General features: G+C 44.5%; 1 protein-coding gene across 1 annotated transcript in view; it reads left to right on the top strand.

Moving 5' to 3' along the window:
• The first annotated feature begins 3,704 nt into the window (after positions 1 to 3,704).
• Positions 3,705 to 16,359, top strand: part of LOC130490240 (uncharacterized) — a 63,427-nt gene continuing 50,772 nt past the window's right edge. Inside the window, exons 1-4 of the mRNA XM_056864065.1 lie at positions 3,705 to 3,783; positions 4,315 to 4,622; positions 8,811 to 8,872; positions 11,711 to 11,847. Of these exons, the coding sequence (XP_056720043.1) occupies positions 3,705 to 3,783; positions 4,315 to 4,622; positions 8,811 to 8,872; positions 11,711 to 11,847 (586 nt within the window). The remainder of the gene's footprint in view (positions 3,784 to 4,314; positions 4,623 to 8,810; positions 8,873 to 11,710; positions 11,848 to 16,359) is intronic.

The raw sequence follows: 16,359 nt of genomic DNA, 5'->3' as shown, positions 1-16,359 counted from the left end.
ATCAATGTTTTAATCGAGAACTTATAGGCAACATTTTGAGTGTCATGGAGAAGAAGAAGAATCCGAGAGCCAAGAAGCAACTTCCTACTTGACTTCCAAAGCCCACCAACCCAAACTAGCAAGGATTGAGCCAACCAGAAGCTCAACACAAGATCTCACAGAAGATATTGACATTATCCCACCACCAATCTGTCCATGTGTTGCTCTTTGGCAGTGGGAAACATGGCGGCATGGTGGGAGAACACTCTGACCTGGTTGGTGATGGAGCTGAGTGGATCTAGCCGCCCTGTGGATATCTCACACGTGGGGATGCCTTGCACCCCTCTTGTTGTTGTTTTTAACAGTCACTTTTCTGTCTGATGTGGAAAATAGAACAGATAACAGTCCGATCCCTTTTCTCCTCAGAAGGGGCAACCGGTCAATCGGTAACCCAGATGCCAAGACGCCTAGCCACCAAGGAAGGAGCTGCCGTGTTCATCAACTGCACCTATCAATTTTCCGGAGTGGCATCTCTTTTCTGGTACATCCAGCGTTCCGACAGCCAGGGGCCCCAGCTTTTGTTGACCGAATTCACTGGGACAGAGGAGAGCGATGGGTTCTTTGCTGAACACGTCCAGGCAGCCAAGTCCTTCCATTTGCAGAAAGAAGCCAGTGGCCCGAGAGACTCAGCCACCTACTTCTGTGCCGGGAGAGACACAGTGGAGGAAACCCCAGGCAGAGCTGCATAAAAACCACCAGCAGACAGGAAGACATGTTTTAGAACTTTCCTCCGCCCAGGTCCTTTCTTTGGATCAGTGTACCTTTGTGGACTATTTGGAATATATTTGTGTGTACCGTTGTGAACTATTGGAGTATTTTTGTAAATAATTGTATATTTGTTTCCTCTTTCACTTATATATGCACTGAGTACACCTTGATGTTTCACCAGTTTGAGTTGTATTATTTGTTGCCTTAGACTCCTGCACTATCTTCCTTACCTTTGGTATTATTCCTATTTATTACTATTTTCAACATACCTGCTGAGTTCATATAACCAGCTACTAGAATCTTCTTTGGATCAGTGTACCTTTGTGGACTATTGGAATATATTTGTGTGTACCGTTGTGGACTATTGGAGTATTTTTGTAAATAACTGTATATTTGTTAGTCCTCTTTCACTTATATATGCACTGAATACACCTTGATGTTTCACCAGTTTGAGTTGTATTATTTGTTGCCTTAGACTCCTTTGGTATTAGTGCAGAGGTGTTGGTTTTGGCTTGCTCAACCAACAGGTACTAGCTGGAGATCTCCTGCCATTACAACTGATCTCCAGCCGATAGAGATCAGTTCCCCTGGAGAAACTGGCCGCTTTGGCCTTTGGACTGTATGGCATTGAAGTCCTTCCCCTCCCCAAACCCCACCCTCCTCAGGCTCTGCCCCCAGAACCTCCTGCCGGTGGCGAAGAGGGACCTGGCAACCCAAGGTGTGACTCTGTTCTTTGCAACTACTGCAAATAATCAGGACTATTAACCAATGAAAGAATTTTAATTATTCAGCAGACTTTGAATAATTTAACAAGGGTTACATCGATGTGGAAGTCGCTGAAACCTCACTGCCTTGAGCAGGACGGCCCAGACTAGCCGGATGTTGTCAGACATCAGAAGCTAAGCAGGGTCGGCCTTCGTTGGTAGTTGAATGGGCGACCACCAAAGAAGTCCAGGGTCACTATACGGAGGCAGGCGATGGCAAACCACCTCTGTCTTAGGGTGGGATCAAGCTAAGTCAACTATAAACCAAAGAGTTAAAGATATTGAATGACAAGTAGATCTAGCAAGAGTGCCCCTATTTATGGCTCCCCCCACTCCAAATTAATCCTTGCACCAGCAGCCTATCCCTGTTACTTAGAGATAAACAAATATAGGAGGGCTTTTACCTTGGCTAGGTGCGCAGCCTTACCCTCTGCTGTGTTAGAGGGGAAATTCAAGAAGATACCCAGGGTAGAGAGACTATGCCCCTGCGAATCCGGGGATTTAGAAACCACTGAACATGTTTTTCTGAACTGTAACTATTACACTATACCCCGTTCTAAGTTTATTGAGCCCCTCATGCTGAGAATGGGACCTGTCAGGGAAAGAGAAAAGATAGAAAAGCTCCTACAAGGAGATAATCCCTCAATCACCCCTCAGGTAGCAAAGTTTGTACGGCTGCAATGACAAATCGATGCCACAGAGTAGTCTCTTAGTCCAAGTGGCAGATGTAACTCAGATGTTATTTATTTTATTATTCTTAATTTTTTTAAGTGACTTAAGACTCGGACTGTAAACCTTTGTCGGTAAGACCATTTTAGTCCATGTATCTTGTTTTATCTGGCCAAGGGCTACAAATAAACTATCTACATCTGAATCACCTCTGTCTTTTGCCTTGAAAACTTCATGAGAGGTCAACAAAGTTGGCTATGACTTATCAGTACTTTACATACACACAAAACGTCAGTGTATTGACCAGGGTGTCCCTGGTTAGCCTGATCACCTCAGATCTCAGAAGCTAAGCAGGGTGGCCCCCGGTTGGCACTTGGATGGGAGACCACCAAGGAAGTCCAGGGTTGCTACACAGAGGCAGGTAATGGCAAACCTCCTTTGTTCATCTTTTGCCTTGAAATCCCTACGGGGCTGCCATATGTTAGCTGAAATTTGATGGCTCTGTCCACCGAAACCTCACTAGGGGGAGCCTTTCCATGTACACTGAAGAAAGTATAAGGTAATGTTGGGTTTAGTTTAAAAGAAAAACCACCCACACATTTAGGAGAAAAAAAGTTACTTTGCAAGTAGTACGGCAGAATGCAAACTCTTTAAAAAAAACTGGTTTGCCCTCCGTTCCCTAGCACCACAGACTGAAATCTGCATTTCCTGATTGAAACTGCCCCAAATTGATCAATCCCGCGAAGCCTGCAATCAGTTCGTTCTCCGGTTGATTAAATTGATCACGGCGTGCAAAATGCGGCTGGCGAGAGATTATGACTACTACCCCTCCCGAAACCTGAAGGTTATGCTCCATATCAAAATTCCATTGTCCGAACCTTGATCTCCTTCGACTCTAAATGCAGAATCCGTGTCCCATGTATGGCTGAAATCATGGCACAGAGGCCCATATAGATGTTGTGTCCTCTGCACAGACGAAAGGCAGGTGCAAACCGACAGGTGATGCTTCCCCAGCAAGGTCATGTTGGAACTGGCAAATCGCACTTATTCTCATCACGGCGAAATGATTGACGGAGCTTGACTGGTTGATTTTGTACCTGTTACAGTGCCGTTAAGGGCATAGTATTCCATAACAGCCTCCCAACTCTCTTTTTGCAGGAAGCACCCTCGGAGACTCTGTCTTCCAAACAGAAGCTGTGGTTGCCATCCAGGAGGGACAACCGGTTCTGTTTCTGTAACACCAAGATGTTCTACATTTCCCTTTGCCTTTCAAGGGTTTTCTTGTATTAGCATCTTTATCCGCTAGAGGGCAAGCCTAACCTTGGAAACATTTTTCAAAGTTTTTGTCTTCTTGTTCTTCTTTCTAAACCACATTTCATTAAAAAAAAACCTGATTCGAGGCACTGATATGACACCCTAAGAAGCGAATAAGTCAGGTGACAGAAGGATCGGTATCATCTGAGAGCTTTCCAAGCCCAATGAGGGAGTAACAGCGACGTATTCATGCTGTTTCAGAAAGTTAACATGGCAAAGATACTCTTCGCTTCTAAAACACGTCCCTGTTTATCTGTTTTGGGAACTTTCCTTCTGCTCCTCAGATCAGGTAATATAATATTTTCTGTTTGGTGCCACTCAGGAATTTATAAACGGATATTTATAACAATAAAAGCAGGATTGATTTGACAATTTATAACATTACAGTCGATGTTTTCTGTCCTTCTAAACATGAACATTTGTGAAGGTTTAAACCAAAGAATCTATCAGTCGGGGCAGTGTGAAATGCTACCATTTGAAGCTAGAATTGGCAAAGATCTGTGCACACACAGATGTACTTTGGATTTTGTCTGTTGTACCGGGAAGATAGACTATGCTCAGAACTGGAAAATGGAATAATAGAATCATAGAGTTGGAGGGGACCACCAGGGTCATCTAGTCTAACCCTCTGCACAATGCAGAAATATGTTGAAGGTACAAAAAATTTGTGTTAGGTTCATATTCTGGGTCACAAAAGGGAGGAGGTTGTCATGAAAGAAAACCTCTCATTTAATTTGTTTTAGCCCTCTACAGGGAGAGAGACAGATAGACAGACAGATAGGCAGGGCAGATGGTTCCATCTAACGTTTCCTTTTTCCAGATATTGTTCACAGCGATGCTGTGTTTCAGTCACATTCCCAGATATCCATCACAGAGGGACAAGAAGCAGTTTTGCCCTGTAATTTCAGCACTACGGATAGCAGCCCTTACCTGTTTTGGTATCGGAAATTCCCTAATAAATCTCCAGAGCACCTACTGACAAAAATTAAGTCATCTTCTTGGGATCAAAAACTTTCCTCGGCCAAATATTCTGCAACTTTGAATCTGGAAACAAAGACCGTCGATTTGAAGATTAAGGATGTTTCTCTCCAGGATGCCGCCGCGTATTTCTGTGCCCTGAGAGCCACAGTGAAGCAACAGAGTATTGCCTGGTGTCCCAAAATGGGGGAAAGAGAATCTCCATAATCTTGTTTTCATTTCTCTTTTTGTAGGCCTCTCTCAAAGCGATTCCGTCTTCCAGTCCCCGAATCAAATGGAAATCCAAGAAGGGCAACCTGCAATTTTGCACTGCAATTTCTCCACTCTCCGGACAGACCCATACCTTTTCTGGTATCGTCAATACGGGGACAGAAAACCTCAGCTGATCCTGAGCGCTTACAAAAGTAGAGAACAGAAGAACAAGTTTGCCCAGGGAAAGTTTTCAGCCACTCTGTTTGCGGAGAATAACACGGTTCCTCTGAAGATCGAAGGGGTCTCTTTCCAGGATGGGGCTGTGTATCATTGTGCCCTGAAGACCACAGTGAGATGTCCCTCCCTTGGTGTTCATACAAAAACCGACACAGGGTAGCTGAGATCAGTGTTGAAGCAAACTTGTGAAATTAGCCACCTTTCTTCCTTACAGAGATCAACGTGGTTTATAATACTAATAAAATACATAAAAACAGATTACATTAGAAACATAACACCAAAATTTTAAGATCACAGTTTAGGACTGTTTTAGCCAAATGCAGTCCTAAATAAAACCCTCTTTAGCTGCCTCCTAAAGGTCAACGTGAGGGGGCTGGGTGCACCTCTCTGGGACGGCAGGGGTTGTTCCATAGGGTTGCCAGGTCCCTCTTTGCCACTGGCGGGGGGTTTTTGGGGTGGGGCCTGAGGAGGGCGGGGTTTGGGGAGGGGAAGGACTTCAATGCCATAGAGCAGGGGTGGGGAACCTTTTTTCTGCCAAGGGCCATTTGGATATTTATCACATCATTTGTGGGCCATACAAAATTATCAACTTAAAAATTAGCCTGCTATATTCTTGGGCGGTCCTAGCAGCTCCGTAGCTAACGACTCTTCTTCAAGAGGGAAAAAGGTTCCTTTTCTTGGCAAAACAAACTCACATCCTCCTTGAATAGAGGCTATTCCTGTCCACAGGTGGGAGCAGATCGCCAGTCTTAGATCCTTCTGAGCTAGAGATCTGCCAGGACCCACGAAGGGCCAGACCAAATGATTTCGCGGGCCTTAAATGGCCCCCGGGCCTGACGTTCCCCACCCCTGCCATAGAGCCTAGTTGCCACCTCTGGTAGTATAGAATGAGAGTCTGCCACAAACCACTGAGCCAGAAAAACACTGTGCGCAGAGCTGCCAGTCAGGGACAATGGTGTGTGGCGTGAAGATAGGCTAGATGTTCTGGTTGGATAACGTGCCTGTCAGGCATGTCTCTGATGAGTCACTTTGCCCCCTTGCTGCTTCCTATACCCTCACTGCCTTAAAGAAACAAGAACTTTAAGAGATCTGAAGAAATGGAAAGTGAAAGCAGACTCCGCAAGAAAAATAACCCTATCTGCAGGAGCTAGTTTTGATCTGGTGAGTGACTTTTCTAAAGTTAATGGATGGAGTGAATTCTGCTCAGATTCTGATTAGCTAATTTCTGAATGCAAACATTTACTTTCAGTTCAGATTTGGGTTTTTGTTTAGACAAATAGGATTGAAGTATGGAATGTACTATCTAATATAGTATTGATTTCTATTTTCGCACCATTTATGAAGAGGAGTTTTTAATGGTTACTGTTTTTAAGTATGTTTTGATATCTGCTTAACATAAATGTCTGTATAGTTCTTGATGTGAATTTCACGGAAATTGTATTATAAATTTAGCAGCAAGATCTAATGTCTGCCGCTTTTAAAAATGGTAAAAAATGTTGCTCCAAATCACATGTGAAATGTAGAAAGGTGAATATTTATCTCTGATGGGAAGCTCACGTCACACTGGTTTGTGATGTGGTTTCGGTTTTGTGGTTTGTGGAGGTATACAGCAAAGTTACAGAAGACATCCCCGACTTGTTGAAACTCAAATCTCTAAAGCTAGTTATGCTATGGGTCAAAAAGCAGAAAGTTTGGGGTGGGGCCGTGGCTCAGTGCTAGAGCATCTGCTTGACGCACAGAAGATCCAGTGTGTTCAATCCCTGGTATTTCCAGTTGGCAAGGATCAGGTAGTGTGAAAGATCTCCAGCTGAGACCATGGTCAGATTGTCCGGCTGAGCCTGCTAACTGGTGGGGGGTTTGGGGTCTGGGACTTGGAGGTAGGGGGATGTCGCTGCCAGCATTATGACATCACGTCCAGGGAAAATCCAGACTTGACAGAGGGTAGCTCTAGGACAAACCAGAAAAAGGCATTTCCTAGAGCTACCCATAATCACTTCTGGGTTTCCCCCAGAAGTGACATCACCAGACTAGTGATGCTGCTTTTTAAAAACTCCATAGGTTTTCAAGGCAAGAGACATTCAGAGGTGGTTTGCTATCGCCTGCCTCTGCGTAGCAACCCTCAACTTCCTCATTGGTCTCCCATCCAAGTACCAACTAGGGCTGACCCTGCTTATTTTCTGAGATCTGAGATCTGATGAGATCCGATGGCCTAGCCAGGGCCATCCAGGTCAGGGCGACTACATACTGGGGGGGGGGACGTCTGGCTGTGGAGGTGAAGAAAGGTTATCATAAGGATGTGTGAGAGGATGCCAGCAGATCTGGAAAAAAATATGCCCAAATTCAAGTTCAAAACTAAAAGGCATCCCTTGCTGAGAATTTTTTTAAATCAAATAATGCAGAAATTGATTATTTTGACAGCAAAACTGCATGAGGATGGATTGCTTGAGAATTATATCCTCCTCCAGTTAAGTACAAACTGTACCCCAATTGTTTCTCAGGAGATGAATTTATGCAAAGGTCTGTTTCACTGTGTGCTTTGGGACTCAATGAGAAGTTCATATTTGGAAGTGGAACAAGACTGAGAATACAGCCTAGTAAGTCTTTTTAAACAAGGGATAATTCTGGAGATAGATTTGTGTGTGTGTGTGTGTTTCAAATCTGAGAAGGAAGAGTTTAATTTCAGGGCTCCTGTCCATCTGGATGAATTATCCCATGACTCCCAGTCCCCACCCCACAGAGCCAGCATGGCATAGTGGATGGGGTGTCGGATTAGGATCCCAGGAGGCATGGGTTCCAATCCCCATTTCTAGCATAGAAGCTCACTGGAACCTTGGGCCTGTCACAAACTCTCAGCGTGGCCTACCTAACAGGGTTGTGGTGAGAGAATGGAGGGGGGAGAATGATGTTCTATGCTACTTTGAGTCCCAACTGAAGAGAAAAGCAGATATAAATAAATAAATGCAAATGCATGCACATCTATCCGCTGTGGTTTCCTTCCCCCACCGCCTCTTGTCCATGGGGTTTTGTGATAAAGGAGAGCAAAGAACATTAAAAGGCAAATGGGAAAGGGGACGCAAATGATGGATAAATGGGAACAAATGTGATAGATAGGGTTGCCAACCTCCAGGTGGGGCCCGGAGATCTCCTGGAATTACAACTGATCTCCAGACAGAGATCAACTCCCCTGGAGAAAATGGCTGCTTTGGAGGTTGGAGGTTCATCCAAGTAAGTCTTTAAAAAGGATCTTTGCCGGCATGATGTCTGTGATTCTGACGTAGGGAGCAACATGTGTTTTAATTGGATCAAGACTGTATTTACATTAAAGCTGAATCCCATATTTTATTCTGTTCCATTCCTCCCCCATTCTGTTCCCTTTTCCAAATATCCACATGTGAGAATCATGTATTATTAATAATGCATCTTGGGTTAAGAACATAGGGTTTACCCTCCAAACCAGCCATTTGCTCCAGGGCAACTGATCTCTGTCATCTTGAGATCAGTCGTAATTCCAGGAGATCTCCAGGTCCCACCTGGGGGCTGGCAACCCCAACAGCATCAGCAATGTGCATGGCACATTCACTTGTGCAGTTCTCAAGAGAACTGCACAAGTGAAAAAAGAGAGATCCCTGCCTCCATAGAACTTACAAATCAAAATATTTGCAATAGTTGAGAGGCTATAGAATCATTTGGGAGGGGGGTGGCATGGTGGCGTGGCATAACTGTGACAAGATGCACTTACATCTTGGATTTCGTTGCCATTCGGGATAAGGGCAGTCCACGGTTTGTGCAGCCTGCTCTTCAGTTTAACTGTTGTCAAATGCTCACTTGGGGCAAGAGAGCAAGAGGCACAGGGACCGCCAGATGATTTCCTGCTGCGGCGTTTGTAAAGCGTTTTCACACTGTGCAAAGACAGGAGGGTTTGAGAAGATGGTATTTGGCCAGGGGACCAGGTTAACAGTCCGACCAGGTATGTTGGAAATCTTCTGATTCCAGTCATAATGGACACAAGTTAGAGCGATACTACCTTGACTACCTGTTGGTATATAGAAAGGTTCTTTCATTAGCAACTTGCTACAGAATTTATGCTTGTTTGAAGGACTACTGTAATAGAGAAGCCTCTTTGGCAAAACACGTAGAGAAATTTTGTTGAGAGTAATAATTCTTTTAAAACCTATTTTGCACCATTGGCCTCGGTCTTGTTTTTATCTCTAGGTGGTAGCATTAACTGGGATTCTGGAATGAATGTATAGTCCAAATAGAGTTGCCAGGTCCCTCTTCGCCACCGGTGGGAGGTTTTTGGGGTGGAGCCTGAGGAAGGGCTGGGTTTGGGGAGGGGAAGGACTTCAATGCCATAGAGTCCAATTGCCAAAGCAAACATTTTCTCCAGGTGAACTGTTCTCTATCGCCAGGAGATCAGTTGTGATAGCAAGAGATCGCCAGCTAGTACCTGGAGGTTGGCAACCCTAAGTCCAAAATGGCAGGCAGAGAAGAGAGATTCCTATGTATATTATTTATGGAGTGAAGGAAGCAGGCAGGAGGTTGAAGAGAAAGTGGGCCTAGGTTGGGAAATTCCTGGAGATATTGGGAATAGAGCCTGTGCATGGTAAAGTTGGAGGAGGGGAGGGACCTCAGCAGTGTATAAATCCATAGAATCCATACTCCCCCTTCCACTGCATTTCAAAAGTCTTCCGAGTACCAAGTTTATGCAAAAGTCTGCTTCACTGTGTTATACTGGGAGAGGAAGTGACATTTGGGGAATGTTCAGCAAAGTTACCTTTGGAGATGGGACAATATTAAGGATTTATCCAAGTAAGTTTTATATAAATTGATTGTTCTCTGTAATAAATGAATTCATCTTGAACTGTAATGAATGGAAGTTTGATCACCCACTTGTTTTGAAAGGGAGCCATTTTGAGGGCCCTGGTTCCGGTTGCCAACCTCCAGGTGGGTCCTGGAGAACTCCTGGAGAACTCCAGACTACAGAGATAAGTTCCCCATGAGGAAATGGTGGGCACTATGGCATCCCATGTCTATTGAGCTCCCTCCCCTCCTCAAACTCCACCTCCTCAAGGCTCCACCTTCAAATCTCCAGGAATTTCCCCATCCGGAGCTGGCAACCCCATCTTCTCATAGTGGTCTCATTGCAAGTCCACCCATACTCCCCTTTCTTCTCTCTCTTGCCCCTATTTTTCTTTCTTTCCATGGTCCTTCTCCCTCCCCCACCTCCTCATAAGAAGGGCAAAAGCAGGGGGAACTGACAAGCTCTGATGACGTTGGAGGCGATCACTCTCTTCCAATGAGTTGGAGCCAAACTGTTTGGAAACAAACTGTTTTAACCTTTTCATTGTTGGGAAGACAGTCTGTCACATGAACATATGAAGCTGCCTTATAATGAATCAGACCCTTGGTCCATCGAGGTCAGTATTGCCTACTCAGACTAGTGGTGGTTCTCTGGGGTCTCAGGCAGGGGTCTTTCACATCATCTACTGCCTGGTCCTTTTAACTGGAGATGCCGGGGGTTGAACCTGGGACTTTGTGCATGCCAAGAAGGCTCTTCCACTGAGCCACAGTCTCTCATTGTATTGCCACCGGTTTCTATATCTTCTCTCTTCTTCAAGATGACATGATCGTAACTGAACCTGTTGATTTAAAGGTGGATGCTCCATGGATTTATGTCATATGGATGTACCATCACAGTATTAATTTCAGTGGATGCCAGTTGGTCTTTGTGCATTGAGAAGGCTTTATTTTCTTCTTGATTCACACCATCCAAATCATCCATGTATTAATAACCCTTGTTCTTTGGACCTTCTAATTTTATGAGATAAAAAGTTGCATCCAAAAGACACACCATCCTCAGGAAGGGTTCATTACTTTTAAATTACCTTTAGCCAGATTCACAGTTGTGCTCTTTACACGTATGCCAATGTGCAACTGAACACAGAGAGAGGTGGACAGAGATGCAAAGATGTTGGTGGTGGGATCACCCTTCATCAGTTTTTGTAAAGGAACGTTTGAGAGTGAGATGCAGGAGTTGGTAGCTATAAGCTCGTCTTTGGAGATGGGACCCGTTTGAAAGTCAATCCAGGTATGAAAGAGGTTTCTCTCTCAGCCCCTGCAATGAGATCCTTCCATTGGTGATGGGCAGGGAGTTGAACCTGGAATCTTTGGCATGCTGGCGCTGCGCTGTTGTGTTAAACCCCACAGCGTTCTGTGGGGCTTATTCCTCTCCTGTAAGTGGGCATAGATGTCCCTCTTTAGCACGAAACTGGTCCAACACTATCAACTCCTGTTTATATAAAAATGCAGTGTTGCAAAGAGAACTGGATTGGCCATTCCTTCTAAAGCAAAAAAGGAACAGAGGGGAAAAAGTTATAAGGCACAATTCTCTCAGCATGGAGCCAGCATGGTGTAGTGGTTAAGAGCGGTGGTTTGGAGCGGTGGACTGTGATCTGCAGAACTGGGCTTGATTCCCCACTCCTCCACCTGAGCAGAGGATGCTAATCTGGTGAACTGGATTTGTTTCCCCACTCCTACACACGAAGCCAGCAGGGTGACCTTGGGAAAGTCACAGCTCTGTTAGAGCTCTCTCAGCCTCACCTACCCCACAGGGTGCCTGTTGTGGGGAGGGGAAGGGAAGGTGATTGTAAGCCGGTTTGAGCCTCCCTTAAATGGTAGAGAAAGTCGGCATACAAAAACCAACTCTTCTTCTTCTTCTTTCTGGCCATTAGTGCAGAAATTCATCTCAAGAGGCACTCTGTCAGGAGGTCTCAGAACAGGGGCAGTTTTTATGCCTGTTGAATGTGCAGCCCCACAAAAGACTTCTGCAACAGCAGCAGAGGTTTGACAGTAGATATCGAAAAGGTTTCAGCCACTGTGTGGGGAACAGGAAGCGCCTTCGGGAAAGTCATTTTTGGAAGAGGCACCAAACTCTCTGTAAATCCCAGTGAGTGATTTCCTGCTATCTGTGTATTTACTGACAGATTCTGCCACGGTGGCAATTTCTTAAGAGGGTCCTTTCTGGGAAGAGGTTTGGTGTGAGAGGGTGGAGGTCGGAGCATATGATGATGAAGAAGAGTTGGTTTTTACAAGCCAACTTTCTCTCCCACTTAAGGGAGACTCAAACCGGCTTACAATCACCTTCCCTTCCCCTCTCCACAACAGACACCTTGTGGGGTAGGTGGGGCTGAGAGAGCTGGAAGAGAGTTGTGACAAGCCCAAGGTTACCCAGCTGGCTTTGTGTGTAGAAGTGGGGAAACAAATCCAGTTCACCAGATTAGCCTCCGCCGCTCATGTGGAGGAGTGGGGAATCAAACCCGGTTCTCCAGATCAGACTCTACCACTCCAAACCACCGCTCGTAACCACTACACCACGCTGTATTCTCTGGTATTTCCAGAGAATTAAATTAGGGAACAGCCCCATGTGACTTGGAAGCTCTTTCTCCAGTATCTTTGAGGAATCCTTCTGTAGTTATTCAGTGGTGAAGAAAATCACTCTGCACATACTCAGAGGCACTGTATTCTGTTTTTGTGTGTTCATATATTGAGCCCTAGCACAATTGAAACCTGGTTCTCTGTCTTTCAGAAAGTTGATGGAACAGAGAACAAATAGTTCACTCTGTGACTTAGTGTCAGAGAAGGCTGAGGTGTGTCTGGAAAGTGAATGAGTGGCTATATAAATTGCTAGGTTTTCGTAAGGGGTTGCATTACTGTGAGTAGCAACAATGACAAAACCATCTTCGGGTCTGGCACAAGAGTGATCGTAGTGCCAAGTAAGTTTGTTCAGCACATTCCTCTTCACTGTGTTTTATTTTATTCTATTTTATTTAAAACATTTATTAACCGCCTTTCTTACGGAGAGCAAGGCAATTGCAATATAAATAAAATACAAAATAGAGTACATGACAATCAAATTTAAAATCACTGTTTTGGACTGCTAGTAAACTTAATCAAATGCGGTCCTAAATAAAACCATCTCCCATTGCCTCCTAAAGATCAAAAGTGAGGGGGCTAGGCACAACTCCCTTTAGAAGGTCGTTCCATAAATTTGGGGCTGCCACTGAAAAGACCCTGTCTCGTGAACCCACCAAACAAGCTTCTTTGACTGGTGGGACAGTCAGGAGGACTTCTCCCTGTTATCTTAATTCCTGGGCAGGGACACACGGGAGAAGATGGTCCTTTAGATACCTTGTTCCCAAGCCATGTTTGCTGACGTGAGGAGCTGCCCTTGGAGTCTGACTCTTACCTTTCACTGTTGAACACATTTCTAAAGTCTCAAAAAGCATTTCTAAGGAAGCAGGAAGCAGCTGGTTTATGTCACCAGATGGATCACTGTGTGACTTCAGGATGGAATAACAAAGTCATCTTTGGCACTGGGACAACCTTGACAGTGACCCCCGGTATGAGTGAAGGCATATGTTTGAAATCTGAGGTACTCAAGAACTTCAGGTACTAGGTGGGCAGAGTTGAAACCAGCTGCCAGCCCTACTGGGATCTCTAGGAGGGGCATTTCTGCACAGGATGTCCTGAGGGACATTTCCAGGCACTGCTTATTCTCTGTCAGTGTGATCCTTGGAAAGTTGAGAGCAACCAAATGACATGGGAGCCTTCAACTCTCTGAAGGACCAAACTCAGTAACAGCTGCTCTAGTCAAGTGTACTGAGAGAGCAGGACTAGAATTACAGTTGCTTGGAATTCAAGCCAGTAATGCTTTATGATCCGCCAGCCCTTTTCTCCTCTCTTCCAATGTGCCTGTTATGTGCCATCAAATTGTTAAGTCACTTCTGGCTTCTGGCTACTCTATGAATTCATGACCTCTGCAGTGTCTATAAAATTATGCATGGTATATAAAAAGGTCTATAAAATTATGCACGGTATATAAAGAGGTCTATAAAATTATGCATGGTATGGAGAGAGTGGACAGGGAGAATTTTTTCCCCCTGTATCATCATACCAGAACACAGGGTCATCTGCTGAAGCTGGAGGGGGAGAGATTCAAAACAGTTAAAAGGAAGTATTTCTTAGCACAACGCAGAGTTAAATTGTGGTAACTCCCTGTCCCTGGATGTAATGATGGCTACCAACTTGGAAGGTTTTGAGAGGGGCTTGGGCATGTTCACGGAGGAGAGGGCTATCCATAGCTACTAGTAAAAATGGATACTAGTCTTGATGCATCCCTGTTCTCCCCAGGATCAGAGGATCATGCCTATTAAATTAGGTGCTGTGGAACACAGGCAGGATGGTGGTGCTGCACTTGTCTTGTTTGGGGGCTTCCTGGAGGCACCTGGTTGGCCATTGTGTGAACAGACTGCTGGACTTGATGGACCTTGGTCTGATCTAGCAGGGCCTTCCTTATGTTCTTATGTCCTATCATTAACAGCCTTGCTCAGGTCATGCAATCTGAAAGTCACAGCTTCCTTTACTGAGTCAACCCATCTCATGTTGGGTTTTCCTGCTGCTTTCAGCTTTTCCTAGCATTACTGTCTTTTTTCAGTGAGTCTTGCCTCTGACAATTCAGAGAGGAATTCATCCTGGATTCTCTGTTACCCTAAGCAGAACTGAAATGAATTGGCAACAGTGGCTTAAAATTCACAAGACATCTACGTCTCCCAGTCTCTTTGGTCTACCCTTCTTCTTCCTCAGAGGTTTTTGCCAGGGTATGAAGCACTGTGTGCATCTGGTAGTGGCTACGGAAAGGCCGTCTTTGGAAGTGGGACTAGATTGCTTGTCACACCGAGTAAGTTCCAGGCCTTGTTTCGTTCAGTCATGCTAGCTGTAGTTTAAGTGTCCTTTAAAGTTGAACAAAAGTGAAATCAAAACCAGAAAATCCTATTAAGGTAATGGAAATTTCACAACATGTCCAGAATTTTATTCTGATTTTTGTGGCCTCGCTATGCCAGAAACTGAAATACTCCAGAAGAGAGGAAATCTGTAGTTAGCTATAAGACACAAGGTCCAGCAATGCTACCTATTTAGTGCTTCTATTGAAATATCTGAGATTCCCCTAAGATACCCGATTGGATATCAAAAATAAAAGAGGTCTATTTTAGTGAAGTTAACCGCTTACAAAGAAAAATAATGATATTAATAGTGTAGACTTCTTATGGACAAGAATGATTCAAAGAATAGAAACGTCCATTTTGTAATAAGATATAGTTTTGGTTAAGGTCAGAGGAGACCGACCAGAATACTCAAGGGTCTGGACACTGTGCCCTATGAGGAGAGACTTAAGCAGCTGGGTTTGTTCAGTCTGGAGAAGAGAAGGTTAAGGGGTGACATGATAGCCATGTTTAAATATTTGAAGGGATGCCATGTTAATGAGGGAACTAGCTTGTTCTCTGTTGATTCAGAGACTAGGACACGGAGTAATGGATTTAAACTAAGAGAAAAGTGATTCCACCTAAACATTAGGAATAGGAAGAACTTTCTGACGGTGAGGGCAGTTCGACAGGGGAATACGCTGCCTCGGGCGGGGGGGGGGGGTCCCCGTCTTTGGAGGACTTTAAGCCTTTGGAGGTTGGGTGGCCATCTGTCGAGAGCGCTTTGATTGTGGGATCCTGCATGGCAGGGGGTTGGACTGGATGGCCCTTGTGGTCTCTTCCAACCTTGTGTGATTTTTTGTGATTTTTGTGAAGTGAGAAGGAGTTACTGATGTAGAGCTGTGAAGTATTTTACATAATTTTATGGGATTGTGCGACTATCTGTTTTTAGTTTATGTATACATCTATTGTTGATTGTCCATTAAATTAAAAAAAAAAGAAATATCTGAGAGAGTCACAAAGGAGATCTTTTCAAGTGGATTACCATGTCGATGAGCAGTAGAAGAACAAGATTTGAGACTAGTAGCACCTTAAAGATCAATAAGGTTTGGCCTGTTTGTATCTGATAAAACAGAGACCCAGACATTGTGTTGGTGTTTAATGTGCTCCTGGACTCAAGTCTTGCTCCCCAAAAAGGACTGGAGAGCCTTCTATTCTTTATTCAGCAATCTCCTGGTCCCCTCATGTATTTTTGCCAAGGCAGGATACACTGTGGGTCTGGGAACAGCTTCAGAAAACTCACCTTTGGAAGTGGGACTAGTTTGCTTGTCACACCAAGTAAGTGCCAGTCCTTTATGTCCCCTCTGCTGATGATGAGGGGGATGAGTTTATGCAAAGGTCTATTTCACTGTGAACTTTGGAGGCAGTGAAAAAGTGTTATTTGGAAGTGGCACAAGACTGAGAGTTCATCCAAGTAAGTTGACGAAACGTCCTTGGGTGTACATAATCCCTGTGCTTCTGCTGTAGGAACAACAAATTTTAAACTGGATCTGTCACTACATTTATAGGCATTGCTGATCTCACTTTTTTATTCCATACTGTTTGAGTCTTTGTTACTTAGTTAACATGGCATTTGAAAGAACAAAAAAGAATGAAAGAACAGAGATCCATGGAGCTTACGAGCAGGCCCCTAGCCAAAA

This window comes from Euleptes europaea, chromosome 18, assembly GCF_029931775.1.
Source record: "Euleptes europaea isolate rEulEur1 chromosome 18, rEulEur1.hap1, whole genome shotgun sequence".
In the NCBI taxonomy this organism is placed as follows: domain Eukaryota; kingdom Metazoa; phylum Chordata; class Lepidosauria; order Squamata; family Sphaerodactylidae; genus Euleptes; species Euleptes europaea.
Note: the sequence above shows the minus strand (reverse complement) of the source record. Positions and strands in the feature narration are given on the sequence as shown.